General features: G+C 43.4%; 1 protein-coding gene across 20 annotated transcripts in view; it reads left to right on the top strand.

The window, feature by feature from the left end:
* Positions 1–18,071, top strand: part of LOC106582286 (microtubule-associated protein 2) — a 182,022-nt gene that overhangs the window by 159,940 nt on the left and 4,011 nt on the right. For 11 of the 20 annotated variants that reach the window (XM_014165207.2, XM_045704737.1, XM_045704738.1 and 8 more), the window contains 8 exons: positions 1,785–1,950; positions 2,533–2,589; positions 3,248–3,414; positions 3,665–3,811; positions 7,773–7,865; positions 12,053–12,145; positions 16,882–16,963; positions 17,769–17,881. In XM_014165207.2, coding sequence (XP_014020682.2) covers positions 1,785–1,950; positions 2,533–2,589; positions 3,248–3,414; positions 3,665–3,811; positions 7,773–7,865; positions 12,053–12,145; positions 16,882–16,963; positions 17,769–17,881 — 918 coding nt within the window. Of the gene's footprint in view, positions 1–1,784; positions 1,951–2,532; positions 2,590–3,247; positions 3,415–3,664; positions 3,812–7,020; positions 7,291–7,772; positions 7,866–12,052; positions 12,146–16,881; positions 16,964–17,768; positions 17,882–18,071 lie in introns of those variants that run through there. The other 9 variants (XM_045704736.1, XM_045704739.1, XM_014165211.2 and 6 more) reach the window with 6 other exon arrangements.

Genomic DNA, 18,071 nt, shown 5'->3' on the forward strand with positions numbered 1-18,071 from the left:
AGGCATACATATATCAGGGGAAGGGAATCATTTTTTTATGGAGCAGTGGTCACCAACCGGTCGATCGCGATAGACTGGCCCATCTCCAAGGCATTCCTAGTCGAAACAGACATTGATGTGAAAAACCTAACGTTGTGTTCCTATTTATTTATTTATTTTCGCGTTGTTGGCGGTAGGTGCACTTGATTCAGCAGCCCTGGTGCCAGGAAGGCAAAGCGTTCCCATTTTGAACCATTTTATGTGTTTGATGCTAGAACTTCACCTACCCGACAGGCCCACAGAGCAAATCAAGTGCACCTGTAGGGCTACAGTTGGCCAATCAGATAGCTCAGATCACCGTGTCTGCACAGTTTCCTCCAGCCATAGACTGTAAAAAGAAGCTTTGAATGCACAGCAAAGTTGATACTGTGAGATTACAAAACATTTGAAACCATGACTAGAGAGAGACTCAATGAATACAGCATAGAGCTGCTGTTTTTGATGAGGAAGTTCATGTTTAAATTGTTACTAAGCAATAAAATGTGTGTTCTCCCTAATTCAACTCGCGCTACAACCAGCTGCAATGGATGAGCATAGCAAAATGTTCCGATAAGCTTGCATTATTATTATTAGCGGCTTGTGTCTTTCTTTAATATTGAGGAATATATCACTTTCTCTGGTCATAGGAGTAACAAAAAGAATTGGTGCATGAGGCAGAAATAATACAGCGTGACTTGAGTTTTGCCATCAGCTGGAAGACTATATACCCTTTTCTCAGCAGAGGGATGGTGAGAAGGCCTCACAGCTGCTCCCTCCCTCCCCTCAGACTTAACATCAGATGCAGGCAATCAGTCCAGTAAAAAAAAAGCAATTTATTAAACTCACTCAGCTTAAAATCTGAGCTGTAGATCTTGACTTACATTTTGACTTAGAAAGTGATCTTGACTCAGAGAAGGTTGGTGACCACTGTTAAAGAGTATTCAACATTTCCAAGAGCACAGTGCTCTTCATCATTGTGAAATTGAAAACATACATTACTACCCAGACTCGAGCTGGCCGTCTGACCAAACTGGGCAAGAAGGACCTTGGTCAGGGAGTTGACCAAGAACCCAATGACCACTGACAGAACTACAGAGTTCCTTGGCTGAGATGCAAAGTGTTATGTCTGGGGAAAACCAGGCATAGCTCATCACCCGTCTAACACCATCCCTAGGGGTGAAGATTTATGTTCCAACAGGACAGTGACCCCAAATATACAACCAAAGCAATGCTGGAATGGCTTCAGAACAAGAATGTGAAAGTATTTGAGTGGCCCTGCCAAAGCCCAGACTTGAAAATCTTTGGAAAGACTTGAAGATTGCTGTTCACCGCCACTCCCCATTTAACTTAACAGAGCTTGAGAAAATCTGCAAGGAAGAATGGGGAAAAAAATCCCCAAATCCAGATGTACTAAGCTGATACAGACATACCCAAGACCACTCAAAGCTGTAATTACCACCAAAGGTGCTTCTACAAAGTATTGACTCAGAAGTATCTAAAAACATGTTTTCACTTTGTCATTATTGGGTATTGTTTGTAAATAAAAAATTGGTTTAATCCATTTTTCAATTCAGGCTGTAACACAACAATTAATATTTTCGCAAGGCAGGGTATAAAGAAGAATATATGAAGCTAGACACTCTGCTAACTTCTGTAACTACTGTACTAAGCTAAATGTGTGTGTGTGCATTGCATGCGTGCCTGCCTGCATGTGTGTGTGTATATGTGTGTGTGTGTGTGTGTGTGTGTGTGTGTGTGTCTGACAGGATGGCGGTTCGCAGAGCCCAAAGAGGTCGTCCCTGCCCCGGCCTGCCTCTGTCCCGCGGCCTGCCTCGATCCTGAGCCGGCGTACCCACCACCAACCACATGACCAGGAGGAGAGCTCCACCTCTATCACCAGCTCCGGCTCTACCGCACCCCGTAGACCCACGTGTAAGTCACTTCTCCTGAGCCCTCCTCCACCATCCCCTCACCCTGATACACTGGTATCTCTCTTTCTGCCTCTCTCTTTCTCTTTCTACCTCTCCCTTTCTCTTTTGATCTGGCTCTCACTTTTTTTTCCCTCTTGATTTTGCTCTTGACCTTTCTCTCGCCCTCACCCTATTTATCTCTCTCATGCCCCATCTGCCTCTCTCTCTCTCCCTCTCTCTGACACTCTCTCGCTCTCTCTCTCTCTCTCGCCCTCTCTCTCTCTCTCTCTCTTGCTCTCTCTCTCTCGCCCTCTCTCTCTCTCTCGCCCTCTCTCTCTCTCTCGCCCTCTCTCTCTCGCCCTATCTCTCTCTCTCTCTTGCCCTCTCTCTCTCGTTTTCTCTCTCGCCCTCTCTCTCTCGCCCTATCTCTCTCTCTATCTCTCTCGCTCCCAATCTCTCTCTCTCTTTTTGCTCTCTCTCGCCCTCTCACTCTCTCTCGCCCTATCTCTCTCTCTGTCTCTCGCCCTATCTGTGTCTCTCGCCCTGTCTCTCTGTCTCTATCTCTCTCTCTGTTTAATCCTCTACCGCTCATCCTCTCCTCTAGCATTCAGTACAGAGGTCAGGGCGGAGCATAGGACAGGACGCGCCCCTAGTTGGACAGGTATAGAGGAACTCTCAATCTCATCCAATTCCATCCAGTCTCATCCATGTCTAACTCGGTCCCTCTTCATCCCAACTGGTTTCACCTAGTCCTGCAGTGTCTCAGCTAGTCCTGCAGTGTCTCAGCTATTCTCATCTTGTCTCACATGGTCTCACCCAGTCTCATCCAGTTCATCTCTGTGTGTTCAATATCACATCCTTAGTAAGAGATGACTAGTTGGAATGTCTCATCCTTGGTAGTTAACCACTGGGCACACACTGATTGAATCAATGTTGTTTCCACGTCATTTAAATGAAATTACATTGACCCAAAGTGGACAGGACATTGAATTGACGTCTGTGCCCAATGGTAGTAAGCCTATAGTTTGGGCTTCATTAACCTCTTTCATTCTATTAACTACATTGTTTTATCACATTTGTGCTTGTTTTGATCCACTCTTCATCTGACCAACTTCGATAGTTTGGTGTAGTAATGTAAGCCTGGTCCCAGATCTGTTTGTGCTGTCTTTCAAACTCATATTGATCATAGACAACACAAAACCGCACAAATAAATCTGGGACCAGGATAGAGTAATGCTGAGAGACGCCCAACCTGATTGACCTTTGAGTAACCTCTCTATATGACCTCTGTAACCTTTATGTAACCTCCCCACACCCAGGCACACAGTCGATGCGTTCCCGTTCACTGTGCACCACAACCCGCACCCCAGGGTCCACAGCCATCTCCCCTGGGACTCCTCCCAGCTACAGCTACTCCTGCCGCACACCTGGGACCCCTCTCACCCCTGGCACACCCCGTTCTCGAAGCCTGCTGCAGGAGAAGAAGGTATGGTCTACCTCTGAAATGGCAACCTAGGTAACCTGGGAAGGAAGCAATGGTGTTGTACTGTGCTCGTTTGAGGCAAGTACTCTATAAGTGTTTTAAATGGATTTGTATTTTATTTGAATTATTAAGCCTTTATTTATTCAGGAGATCATACTGAGACATCTATTTTCCTAATGAGACCATAGTTTATCATGGAAGCAATTTATCATTTGGCAATTCAGGTCCCAATTAATTCATTCATTAATTCAAGGTGGCTCTGCTCCGCACCCCTCCCAAGTCACCTGCCACCACTCCCAAACAGCTCCGCATCCTTAACCAGCCTCTGCCCGACCTCAAGAACATCAAGTCCAAGATCGGCTCCACAGACAACATCAAGTACCAGCCCAAGGGGGGACAGGTTAGTGCCCCTTCTTTGGTTACCTGATGTATCCACCCTCCCCCCCTCTCTCTTTTCTTCCTTCTCCTTATTTAACCTCCCTTCGTTTTTCCTCCTTATGCTCTGTTTCTACCTCCCTTTCTACCTTAGTCTTGTATTGTATTTGACTGATGCTGTATCTGCTAGTTCCTTTTCCAGGGCTTCTTCCCAGCCTTTCAGACCCTGTTCCTCCCTCCTCTGTCCCTCTCTCTGTCTTTCGTGTTCCTCTTCATGTTCATAGCCTGTCGCTCCCTTGTTACTGTAGCTTCGTTCTCCCTCAGTCTGTCTGTCTGGTCTCTGTTTGCTGGGTCATGGTTTTAAAAGGAGGGCAATGAGAAAAATGGCTCATTTAGATGTAGCAGCTGAGCTTTTCAAATGGCTGAGACAGAAAAAGGATGAGTGCTTGGGGGTGTTTTCTCTGTCCGGTCCCGCTGTAGCTCACCATCGATGCTAAAGAATAGTCTGGAACACCTCTACCTGTCTAGCCTCCCAGATGGGATGCGTTGCCTAGGCAACCAAAGGCTCATTTGCTACAGCACCATGCTGAAACAAGGTAGCGTCTCTAGACAGACGGTTTGCTTCCTGGATGTATCAATGCTCCAGCTAAAACATCTGTACAAGTTCTGGCATCAGTTGGGACAGAGAGGACGAGTCGAAAACGGGAAGCACGTCACTGCTGTATCTACTATTGCCTTAGCTAAATATGAGCACAATTCTTGCCCGCGTTTTAAGCCCCGTCTACACAAACTTGTGATTTGTTAGGAGAGTTGACTGTCTGAAGAGGACCCTCCCATAATTAACTTTTTATTTAATTAGGCAAGTCAGTTAAGAACAAATTATTATTTACAATGACGGCCTACGCCGAACAACACTGGGCCAATTGTGTGCCGCCCTATGGGACTGCCAATCATGGCCTGTTGTGATACCTGGATTTGAACCAGGGTGTCTGTAGTGATGCCTCTAGTACTGAGATGCAGTGCCTTAGACCGCTGCGCCACTCAAGAGCCCTAAGTAATGTTATTTTCCCCTTTTGAAATGTCTGAGAGAATCCAACATTATTCTTGTGCAGTTGCCTATAGGCTTACGTCACTTAAAAACAAGGAGCGTCCATGTTACCGCAGAAATGGACTCAACCTCACGTGACATCATTTTGAATGCACAGCCGTCCTGGCTTCTTTGCCTCCTCTCGCCTTATATCGGCTGTCAGATGTAAACCAAACATACTTTTACTTTGCTGCTTTTGGGTAAAGTTACATTTATTTATTTTTTACAGTTATGACGGTTATTTTATTTTCATGACTGTCTTCATCCATAACCGTCAGTTACATGATTATATAATTACCGTGGCAAGCTAGACTAAACCCCCGGGTGACTGGCTGGCTGAAAGTGTCTCTGACATGGGTTCCAACAGAAAGTGACAACATAACCCTGTACTCAGTGACAGGAAGTGACAACATAAACCCGTAACCAGGGGTGACTGTCTGGGCATGGGGTTGCCTCAGCTGCCAGGCTGTAATTCTCCCAGCCTCTCAATATTTTCATCTCAAATGACACCCTATTGCCTATATAGTGCACTACTTTTGACAAGAGCCTATGGGCCCTGGTCAAAAGTAGTGCTCTATAAAGTAGGCACTGTCTGCCATTTGGAATGCAGACAGTGCCTGATTCTAACAGACTGATTCTAACAGACTTTGTTAAATATGAATCACCCCTTTGAGGCGATGGTGTTTGTTTTCTGGCTCTTTTGGCTCGACGACTCCAAAGCTTTTGGAAGGTATGATGAATCTTTTAGCAGTCTCAGTAGCATAACCCTAGACAGCCACTTAGAAATGGCTCTATATGTGTCCGTAAGTGGTTCAATTGTCGGAGAAGCTGATGAATAATTTTGAAGACGACCAGACAGTTACTGGAATAGAGGGAGAATGGGGAGATTTTCAATCTTAGTGTAATTTCTTATTCTTAATGTTATGAATTGTGGTAGGCTATTTCTTTTTAAGCGTTCACTGTCTAAAAATATTTGAGTTAAGAGGCATTTCTGGCTAGGATGGATAAGGATAAACCCTTGTTTTGTTGCCTGCGCTGGTGTTGGCTACTGTTTTTGTTAAAAATAATATTTTGTATATAAACTTGTTTGACTTGGATTCTTGTCCAGGTAACAGGAGGTCTGTATATACTTTACCAGACAACATAACTTTTTGGTTATCTTTTAATTCACCTGATACCACCTCATGTTTTTACATTGTTGCAAGCTGAACATCTTGTTGTTATTACAAGCTGGGCTACCTTCAGCATTTGAAAGGAGCCTTGAAACCCTTTAAACGCCAACACTTGCTTGCTCCTGTCTGCTGATGTGTCCTACATCTCAAATGTGTCACCTTGTGTGTGGGAGTCTGTTGTCTTTGAGTGGCCATTGCTACTCTTCTGAATTTCTCATATCATGTCTCTTCATCTTTAGTACTAAGCTACAGTTTATAAGCCTTTCTCAGGGTTGTGTATCCTGCAGCCTTCCATCTTTATGCAGTCTGTTTTGGGGAAAGATATACTGTATATAAAGCTATTTCTTCATTCAACTGAAAGATACCTTTGATATACCTTTGGTTCTAATGACCAGCATAGACTTGACTCAGAGCTGCTGTCTAGGACAGCATCCCAAATGGCACCTTATTCCCTATATAGTGCACTACTTTTGAACAGAGCCCTGTGGAGACTGGTCAAACGTAGTGTACTATAGAGGGTATAGAGTGCCATTTTGGATTTACTCCTATAGGCTGCTCTAGGGCCTTCAGTAGGCCGTGATACATATACACAGCCCTGTAGCATCGCAAAACCTATGCAGTACTTCCAACCAGCCAGTAGCAGTAACAGACCTACAGTAGTATCCCAGTCCGGTAGCATAGCAGAACCTATAGAGTACTTCCAACCAGCCCAGTAGCAGACCAAGAATGCATCCCAAGTGGTACCCTATACCCTACATAGTGCACTACTTTTGACCAGAGCTTATATAGGAAATAGGTTGCTATTTGGGACACAGACCAGTCAGACCTACAGTATCCCAGCCCTGAAGCATAGCAGAACCCATGACAGTACTTCCAACTAGCCCAGTAGCAGTAGCAAAACCTATACAGTAACCCATCTACAGTACAGTGACTCCCTATCTAGCTAGAACAATAATGTGTCTGCTTTTCTATCAGCAACACAGAGACAGGGGCCAAACGGTCAACACAACAGAGCCCAAACGCAGCCCGTCGTGGATCTGGAGATTGCTCCTTCGCCTGGTCTCTCTCTCCTTATATCTGTCTGCTGCACACAGTGTGACGTGGGCCCCCATGCCAGCCAAACACCAACTGGTATACAGTACCTTCATCTACTAAGATCGCTCTTATTCACAGACACACTCAAACACACACACACACACACAGTCAAACACAAGAGACAAACACAAACCCCCCACTGGGCACACGCTGGGTGAATCAATGTTGTTTCTACGTCATTTCAATTAAATTATGTTAAACCAACGTGGAATAGACGTTGAATTGACGTTTGTGCCCAGTGGGACATGTCAAATCTTGCCAGGAAATGAAGTCCCCCTTTGACCCGGAGTTCATTTCACAGTACTCTGTTTTCTGATTTATCAAAGGTCACTGTCTGATGACCTATTCTACCAGCCCTATATGTAATGGTAGAAAGGGTCATGAACTCCACCTACCTGCTGTGTTCTTTATCTACTGACATACTGTATCATCACGATTAAGACATGTAGCCTTCGACTGAATCTTCATCCAGCGCTCCTCTGATCATCCTCAACAGTTGTCCTGCCTTCATACATAGCTATCTGCCTGTCCTGTTAATGCTGTGCCTATACGTCCCTTCCATAACACATAAGTCTAGCATCCATCCTCATCCTCATGTAAATAGCCACATTATATCTCTGTATTTCCTCTAGATTCAGATTTTAAACAAGAAGCTGGACTTCAGTCACGTACAGTCAAAATGCGGATCCAAGGATAACATGAAGCATTCTCCTCGTGGAGGCCATGTATGTACCTCTACCTACCGTTCTGTTCCCTCTCTCCCTTCTGTCTCTGGCCTAGTAGGCTACACACTCATGTTGAACAACTGATGTACTTATGGAGACACCACTAGGCAGGGTTTCAACATTCTGATAACTTTCCCAAAATGCCCTGTTTTTCCCTGGAATTTGGGGAAAAGTTACCAGAATTTTGCACCCCTAACACCAACTGTTGTGCAAACATTGTTGTGCAGACAAACTCAGCAAAAATGTGTCAGTTGTACGGCCTCAGTGTGTACTAGACCTCTCCCTCTATTGGGAGATGAGTGGACTGTGACCCCCTCAAGCACATGTCCGTACAGGGGCCACTCTTACCCTCAGCCAGGGTTCCAATTACAGGGGGGTGAGGGGGGACTTGGCACCCCCATAATAAATCAGGGTCCCCCCCATAAGAATTGAAATATCAAGAACATTTAAATATGATATCATATTGTATTATTCAAACCCTGCTTCCACCCCTGCCCCTATCCTTCTCTGCAACCCCAGTCCCCAGTCCTACTTCAGCCTGTCTGCCAACATGCACAATCTGCTCCCCCTCTTTCCATTACAATGCAGCTAGCTCTGAGATGTACCAACTCCCACCTTGGTATGTTTACAGAACTCTCCAATTAGCCTATAAGTGAAGATATCTCCTTGTCTCTCCCTTGAAGAGCGAACTGTAGACTCAGTTCCATTCATCTCGGAACCCAGAACCACATCTAGCTAGCTACTGTAATGGGAGTACAGTTCCATTGATATGTGCACAAAACCAAAAACACTTAAATCACAGACTCCCTTTCCTGAGCACTTCCTGTATAGTTCAGTATCTTATCTGAACAGCCTGATGATCGAAGCTGAAGTCTCCTCTTCTTGTTCGTCATTCAGTTGTAATATATACCCACTCTATTGATGGAAGTATATATATTCACATGCAACAAAACAATGATGGTGTTGATGCAGTTTATCAACAACACATGTGCATCTACTGTATGTATCTTCCATTCAGAGTTCACATACTCAAACAATCATTTGTACCTCTCTGTACCTGTTATGACATGGAACACAACATGGAAGTTTCAAACATGTTCTATAGAGATGCATTAAAACAACTATTCTTCACAGTAGTGGCCTTAAAATGGTGTAGGCTTATAGAGAATATGCATATATGTATAAGTGTGTGTGTTATAAGCATACTGTACATGGTGTATAGAGAAGTACAACATGAGGGATTTATCAAAATGTCTGTGTTGTTGTGAGAGAAATGCAGTGGGAAGAAGAATGTTTTCTACGTGTTGTTTTTCTGTGAAGCTCCAGCAGTGACCTCCAACCAGATGACCTCTGCCTATCTCTCTTCTTGCTCTGTTTTTTCTTTCTTTCTTTCTTTCTTTCTTTCTTTCTTTCTTTCTTTCTTTCTTTCTTTCTTTCTTTCTTTCTTTCTTTCTTTCTTTCTTTCTTTCTTTCTTTCTTTCTTTCTTTCTTTCTTTCTTTCTTTCTTTCTCACCGCTTAAAACCTCTTTAATCCACTGCTCACAGGTTATCTTTCTCTTTGTGCTATCAGCTGGCCTGTGACTTTCCTTTAGATTTTCTTCCCCACTCTCTGCATGTCTAGCGTTATAAATGTATTAACATGTTTTATACCTTGCAGCGCGACCAATCCTGCTATTTTATGTTTGTTTCTCAATCGAACTTACTTTGTCTCCTTACAGCTACAGCAGGCCCTGGCCCAATCACCGTGACTGTTTTAGAAAGAAATCCTGTCCCTTAGCCATTCTAGTTTGCATCCCATATTCACAGTCTATGGCTGCATGCCAAATGACACCCTATTCCCCTACATAGTACACTACTTTTGACCAGGACACATAGGGCTCTGGTCAAAAGTAGTGTACTATATAGGGAATAGGGTGCCATTTGGGATGCACAGAAGATAGTCTCTGGAAAAGACTGCCTGAGTAGTCCTGGCAGATTCAGCACTCTATCTCCCCGTTGACAGGCATGCAGTACATACAGCATGTCAGGGGATGTTACATTAGATTCACTAGATCCATCCCCATTCAAGTCAATTGCTGTGCTCTGAGGGGCTTTCCCTGTTCTAGTCATTGTAAACTTAGCAAAAAAAGAAATGTCCTATCACTGTCAACTGCGTTTATTTTCAGCAAACTTAACATGTGTAAATATTTGTATTAACATAATAAGATTCAACAACTGAGACATAAACTGAACAAGTTCCACAGACATGTGACTAACATAAATGGAATAATGTGTCCCTGAACAAAGGGGGGTCAAAATCAAAAGTAACAGTCAGTATCTGGTGTGGCCCCCAGCTGCATTAAGTACTGCAGTGCATCTCCTCCTCATGGACTGCACCAGATTTGCCAGTTCTTGCTGTGAGATTGTTACCCCACTCTTCCACCAAGGCACCTGCAAGTTCCCTGACATTTCTGGAGGGAATGGCCATAGCCCTCACCCTCTGATCCAACACGTCCCAGACGTGCTTAACGGGATTGAGATCCGGGCTCTTTGCTGGCCATGGCAGAACACTGACATTTCTGTCTTGCAGGAAATCACGCACAGAATGAGCATTATGGCTGGTGGCATTGTCATGCTGGAGGGTCATGTCAGGATGAGCCTGCAGGAAGGGTACCACATGAGGGAGGAGGATGTCTTCCTGTAATGCACAGCGTTGAGATTGCCTGCAATGACAACAAGCTCAGTCCGATGATGCTGTGACACACCGCCCCAGACCATGACGGACCCTCCACCTCCAAATCGATCCCGCTCCAGAGTACAGGCTTCGGTGTAACGCTCATTCCATTCAACGATAAACGCGAATCCGACCATCACCCCTGGTCAGACAAAACTGTGACTCATCAGTGAAGACGTGGCAGGTAGCCTAGTGGTTAGAGCGTTGGACTAGTAACCAGAAGGTTGCAAGATCAAATCCCTGAGCTGACAAGGTAAAAATCTGTCGTTCTGCTCCTGAACAAGACAGTTAACCCACTGTGCCTAGGCCGTCATTGAAAATAAGAATTTGTTCTTAACTGACTTGCCTAGTTAAATAAAGGTAAAAAATAGTATTTTTTGCCACGCCTGTCTGGTCCAGCGACGGTGGGATGTGCCCATAGGCGACGTTGTTTCCGGTGATATCTGGTGAGGACCTGCCTTACAACAGGCCTACAAGCCCTCAGTCTATCCTCTCTCAGCCTATTGCGGACAGTCTGAGCACTGATGGAGGGATTGTGTGTTCCTGGTGTAACTCTGGCAGTTGTTGTTGCCATCATGTACCTGTCCCGCAGGTGTGATGTTCGGCTGAACCGATCCTGTGCAGGTGTTGTTACACATGTTCTGCCACTGTGAGTACGATCAGCTGTCCATCCTGTCTCCCTGTAGCGTTGTCTTAGGCGTCTCACAGTACGGACATTGCAATTTATTTCCCTGGCCACATCTGCAGTCCTCATGCCTCCTTGCAGCTTGCCTAAGGCACGTTCACGCCGATAAGCAGGGACCCTGGGCATCTTTCTTTTGGTGTTTTTCAGAGTCAGTAGAAAGGCCTCTTTAATGTCCTAAGTTTTCATAACTGTGACCTTAATTGCCTACCGTCTGTAAGCTGTTTGTGTCTTAACGACCGTTCCACAGGTGCATGTTCATTAATTGTTTATGGTTCATTGAACAAGCATGGGAAACAGTGTTTAAACCCTTTACAATGAAGATCTGTGAAGTTTGGATTTTTACGAATTATCTTTGAAAGACAGGGTCCTGAAAAAGGGACGTTTCTTTTTTTGCTGAGTTTATATGTATGTTTATCCTAACTCTTGAGGATCACGACTAGCTTGCTCCTTTGTAGACACACGGCACGAAGGTCACAGTGTCATCTCAATTGCATACTCAACACATCCTCTCTCCTCTTGTCCTTCTCAAAACCCATTGGAGGAGAAATTAAACTGACATTTTCTTTGACGATTGACTGAATTGAAATTGAATTCAAAACCAAACTCTGGTACTAATGTTATGCCCTGATGTGTTGAGAGGTCAGAGGTTAGAGGTTAGGGAAGCTGTTTGTTGAGTCATCTGGATGAAGCTCTGTGTCACAAACCCAATCCCTCTCCCGCCGCTCACCTTCACTTCAATAAATAGAAACATGATATAAATGTTATATAAACTATCTCCGACTCCTACAGGTGCTTATTCCCAGTGTTAAACTGGACTTTAGCCATGTTCAGTCTAGGTGTGGCTCCCTGGACAAAAGACAGTATGCTGCGGGAGGGGGAAATGTGAGTTTTTTATTCCTAATACACTTGACGTCTCTCCTCCATCCCTCTCTCTCTCTCTCTCTCTCTCTCTCTCTCTCACACACACTCCTCTCTTTCTTTTTGGTATGGTACCCCTTTCTCTCACACACATTCTACCTCCTCCTCTTCCTCGTCCTTCTTTTCTCTGTCTTTCTCTCACTCTCTCACACACACACTCACACCTCATCTCTCTCCCTTTCTCTCACTCACTCTCTCTCTCTCACACATACACACACCTCATCTCTGTTTCTCTCTCTCTCTCTCTCACTCACTCACTCACTCACTCACTCACTCACTCACTCACTCACTCACTCACTCACTCACTCACTCACTCACTCACTCACTCACTCACTCACTCACTCACTCACTCACTCACTCACTCACTCACTCACTCACTCACTCACTCACTCACTCAGTCACCAGTCAGAGTTCCAGGGAGATGCAGGACTGGGGACTGCATGGTTCCTATCCCAGTCCAAGGCTATGTATTGTACAACGTCTCAAATTACACCCTATTCCCTATTTAGTGCACTACTTTTTACCAAGGCCCATAGGGAATAGGGTGCCATTTGAGATGCGACCTGTGTTCACCTTCTCACTTGGTTCCACTTGGCATTGACACTAGAGGTCGACTGATTATGATTTTTCAACGCCGATACCGATTATTGGCAGACCAAAAAAAGCCGATACCGATTAATCCGCCGGTTTTTGTATTTTTTAATTTGTAATAATGACAATTACAACAATACTGAATTAACATTTATTTTAACTTAATATAATACATCAATAAAATCAATTTAGCCTCAAATAAATAATGAAACATGTTCAATTTGGTTTAAATAATGCAAAAACAAAGTGTTGGAGAAGAAAGTAAAAGTGCAATATGTGCCATGTAAGAAAGCTAACATTTAAGTTGACTATTGGATGTTCTTATAGGCACTTTAGTATTGCCAGTGTAACAGTATAGCTTCCATCCCTCTCCTCGCTGATACCTGGGCTCGAACCAGGAGCACATCGACAACAGCCACCCTCGAAGCAGCGTTACCCATGCAGAGCAAGGGGAACAACTACTCCAAGTCTCAGAGCGAGTGACGTTTGAAACGCTATTAGCGCGCACCCGCTAACTAGCTAGCCATTTCACATCGGTTACACCAGCCTAATCTTGGGAGTTGATAGGCTTGAAGTCATAAACAGCGCAATGCTTGAAGCACAGCGAAGAGCTGCTGGCAAAATGCACGAAAGTGCTGTTTGAATGAATGCTTACGAGCCTGCTGCTACCTACCACTGCTCAGTCAGACTGCTCTATCAAATCATAGACTTAATTATAACATAAGAACACACATAAATACGAGCCTTTGGTCATTAATATGGTCGAATCCGGAAACTATCATCTCAAAAACAAAAAGGTTTTATTTTCAGTGAAATACGGAACCGTTCCGTATTTTATCTAACGGGTGGCATCCCTAAGTCTAAATATTCCTGTTACATTGCACAACCTTCAATGTTATGTCATAATTACGTAAAATTCTGGCAAATTAGTTCGCAACGAGCCAGGCGGCCCAAACTCTTGCATATACCCTGACTCTGTGTGCAATGAACGCAAAATGACACAATTTCACCTGGATAATATTGCCTGCTAACCTGGATTTCTTTTTGCTAAATATGCAGGTTTAAAAATATATACTTCTGTGTATTGATTTTAAGAAAGGCATTGATGTTTATGGTTAGGTACAGTCGTGCAACGATTGTGCTTTTTTCGCAAATGCGCTTTTGTTAAATCATCCCCCATTTGGCGAAGTTGTCTGTCTTTGTTAGGAAGAAATAGTCTTCACAGTTCGCAACGAGCCAGGCGGCCCAAGCTGCTGCATATACCCTGACTCTGTTTGCAAGAGAAGTGACACATTTTCCCTAGTTAAAAGAAATTCATGTTAGCAGGCAATATTAACTAAATATGCAGGTTTAAAAATATATACTTGTGTATTGATTTTAAGAAAGGCATTGTTGTTTATGGTTGGAGCAACATGTACCTAAGCGATTATATGCGATGCAGGACAGGCTAGATAAACTAGTAATATCATCAACCATGTGTAGTTAACTAGTGATTATGATTGATTGATTGTTTTTTATAAGATAAGTTTAATGCTAGCTAGCAACTTACCTTAGCTTCTTACTGCATTCGCGTAACAGGCAGGCTCCTCGTGGAGTGCAATGTAAAGCAGGTGGTTAGTGCGTTGGACAAGTTAACCGTAAGGTTGCAAGATTGAATCCCCGAGCTGACAAGGTAAAAATCTGTCGTTCTGCCCCTGAACAAGGCAGTTAACCCACCGTTCCTAGGCCATCATTGAAAATAAGAATGTGTTCTTAACTGACTTGCCTAGTTAAATAAGGTCCAAAAATACCGATTTCCGATTGTTATGAAAACTTGAAATCGGCCCTAATTAATCGGCCATTCCGATTAATCGGTCGACCTCTAATTGACACCACCTCTGCTATAGCCTGGGTGCCCTTCTCTCTGCCAACTCCTAATAGAATTGTCATACCAGACTGTTTGGCTTGACAGTAAAAGCAATGGAGTTGAAAAGAGCACAAACAGATCTGGGACCAGGCTATCTCTTTTATGGTTGTGCTTTCTGTTTCTTGGAGGGGAAAGGGTTGAACTTGACCATTGGCTATCTCTCTCACCTCCCTCTCTCTCAAACCCCACTTGTGAAAATTAATTGATAGATGGATTGATGGATATATTAGTCACTGACACAAACCACAGCTCCATCTTTCTCAACATGTTCACTAGCATTCTGCATGGTTAGGGAGGGTATAGTTTCTATCAGATACTGTTGCAACAAGCATATACAGTGCCTTTAGAAAGTATTCACACCCCTTGACTTTTTCAATTTAGTTGTGTTACAGCCTGAATTTAAAATGGATTAAGTTGAAATGTTGTGTCTCTGGCCTACACACAATACCCCATAATGTCAAAGTGGAATTATATTTTTATATATTTTTTTCTAAAATTAAAAATGAGATGCTGAAATGTCTTGAGTCAATAAGCATTCAACCCCTTTGTTATGGCTATCCTAAATAAGTTCAGGAGTAAACATGTGCTTAACTATTCACATAATAAGTTGCATGGACTCACTTTGTGTGCAATTATAAGGTTTAACATGATTTTTGAATGACTGCCTCATCTCTGTACCCCACGCATACAATTATCTGTAAGGACCCTCAGTCGAGCAGTGAATTTCAAACACAGATTCAACCACAAAGACCAGGGAGGTTTTCCAATGCCTCGCAAAGAAAACAGTTACAGAGATTAATGACTGTGAAAGGAGAAAACTGAGGATGGATCAACAACATTGTAGTTACTCCACAATACTAACCTAATTGACAGAGTGAAAGAAGGAAGCCTGTACAGAATAAAAATGTACCTAAACATGCATCCTTTTTGCAACAAGGCACTAAAATTAAACTGCAAAGAATGTGGAAAAGAAATTAACTGTATGTCCTGAATACAAAACATTATGTTTGGGCAAATCCAGCACATCATTGAGTACCACTCTTCATATTTTTCATATTTATGGGCATGTTCGTCATCAGCAACGACTATCGAGTTTTTAAGATAAAAAAACACGGAATAGAGCTAAGCACAGGCAAGGTCTTAGAGGAAAACCTGGTTCAGTCTGCTTTACACCAGACACTGGGAGACAAATTCACCTTTCCTCGAGGACAATAACCTAAAACACAAGGCCACATGTACCCTGGAGTTGCTTACCAAGACAACATTGAATGTTCCTGAGTGGCCTAGTTACAGTTTTGACTTAAATTGGCTTGTGAATCTATGGCAAGACTTGAAAATGGCTGTCTAACAATGATCAACAAACAACTTAACAGAGCTTGAAGAATTTATTTTAAAGAATAATGTGCAAGTATTGTGCAATCCAGGTGTGCAAAGCTCTTAGAGACCCAGAAAGACTCACATCTGCCAAAGGTGATTCTAACATGTATTGACAGGGGGTTGAATACTTATATAATCAAGATATAGTTGGTTTATTTTTCATAATAAATCACTCACTAATTCATTCACTCACTCATTCTGCAGTTGTTATTCCTGTTGGTTGTTTGTACACTTATTCCTTCCGTCTTTCTCTCTTTCTCGCTAATTCTGAATGTGTATATTTATTGGCTAATATTCCCTGGCTAATATTCTGAATGTGTATTTTTATTGGCTAATATTTTATGGCTAATATTCTGAATGTGTATTTTTATTGGCTAATATTATATGGCTAACATTCTGAATGTGTGATTTTTATTGGCTAACATTTTATGGCTAATATTCTGAATATGTGATTTTATTGTCTTTTCAGACCTTCATAACTGAACCAGAGGGTTGTCGTTAGGCATAATAACAGCAGATGTTGTACTTGATATTAGAAGTAGATATTGCTAGGATTGTGGAGAGCAACACACCATGATTCTGAGGTGATGACTCTCAAAACCCTGTTTTTCTTCTTTTTAATTTGAGGTCAAGCCAAACGTGTCATCTCTATCCATAGTATACTCCTCTAATCCAGGCCAGCCATAGCCTAATGGCTCCTGGTTCAGTCCTTTACGTCAGAGACAGGAGATGGTGGTTCTCAGCCTCTTGATCCTCCTTGGTTGGACAATGGGTTAATGGGTAGAAATGACCAGACTTGGCAAACTAACACAGATCATACCCACAGGTGCAGATTCAGACCAAGAAGATTGACCTGAGTCACGTGACCTCCAAGTGTGGATCGCTGGACAACATCCGCCACCGGCCAGGTAACCTACCCGCTCTACCTGTAGACTGTGTGTAGGGAGGTGCCTTGGCAATCTGATTCCAGCTGCAGCTATGTCTCTTTACACTACAAAAATATGTGTCGGGAGATATGGGAGCTTACAGTGTATCCACAACACACTAGGACCATGGTGGGCTTGCATAGGAAGTAGACCTTTACCTTACTGTAGATAAAGGAAAGAGTGAGAGAGCATCATAGGGTTTGTCCCAAATGCCACCCTATTCCCTGTATAATGCACTACTTTTGACCAGAGACCTATGGGTATGGGCTCTAGTCAAAATGTGTGCACTATAGGGAAGGTGCCATTTGGGATTCTTCCACACGGTGAGAGGATCTAATGTGTGATACGGAAAAATCCCCCCTGCTCTGAGATAGTGGTGACTGACTACTGCGTCAGAGTCCTACAGCGCCATCTCGTGGTCATACTGATTATCAGCTTCTGTCCAATAATAAATTCACACTGCGACACTCACCCTGCATCCTAGAGGTAACGATCAATTTCCGAAGCAACTTTTACATTACATATTAAACTACAGATATATCTGCAGGGTATGGACCCCAAGAAGACTAACTGTAGTCATGGCAACAGCTAATGGGGCTCCTGATAAGGAATAAGGGTCTGCCTAGTCTGTCATATAATCAGTTTGACTAATTATTGATAATAAATTATAATGATGTATTGGAACAAATTCATGGGAGGATAATACATTCCTGTCTTGAAGTCTCTTCTACTTCCTCTCCTCTCTCTCTCTCTCTCTCTACCCTCTCCCTCCACTCCACTCCACTAGGGGGAGGTAACGTGCGCATAGAGAGTGTGAAGCTGGACTTTAAAGACAAGGCCCAGCCCAAGGTGGGTTCCCTGGATAATGCACACCACACCCCTGGTGGAGGCCACATTATGGTAAGTCCCATCATACTGTAAACTCCACAACGAAGATTGCTTGCATCCCAAATGACCGCATATTCCCTTTAAAGGGCCCCATGTGCCCTGGTCAAAAGTAGTGGTCGATAAAGGGAATAAGATGCCATTTGGGACGCAGCCCTGATCAGTTGGACATCAGTCTCAGACAGTCTCCTCCAAGGTTAGCACC

This window comes from Salmo salar, chromosome ssa21, assembly GCF_905237065.1.
Source record: "Salmo salar chromosome ssa21, Ssal_v3.1, whole genome shotgun sequence".
In the NCBI taxonomy this organism is placed as follows: Eukaryota; Metazoa; Chordata; class Actinopteri; order Salmoniformes; family Salmonidae; genus Salmo; species Salmo salar.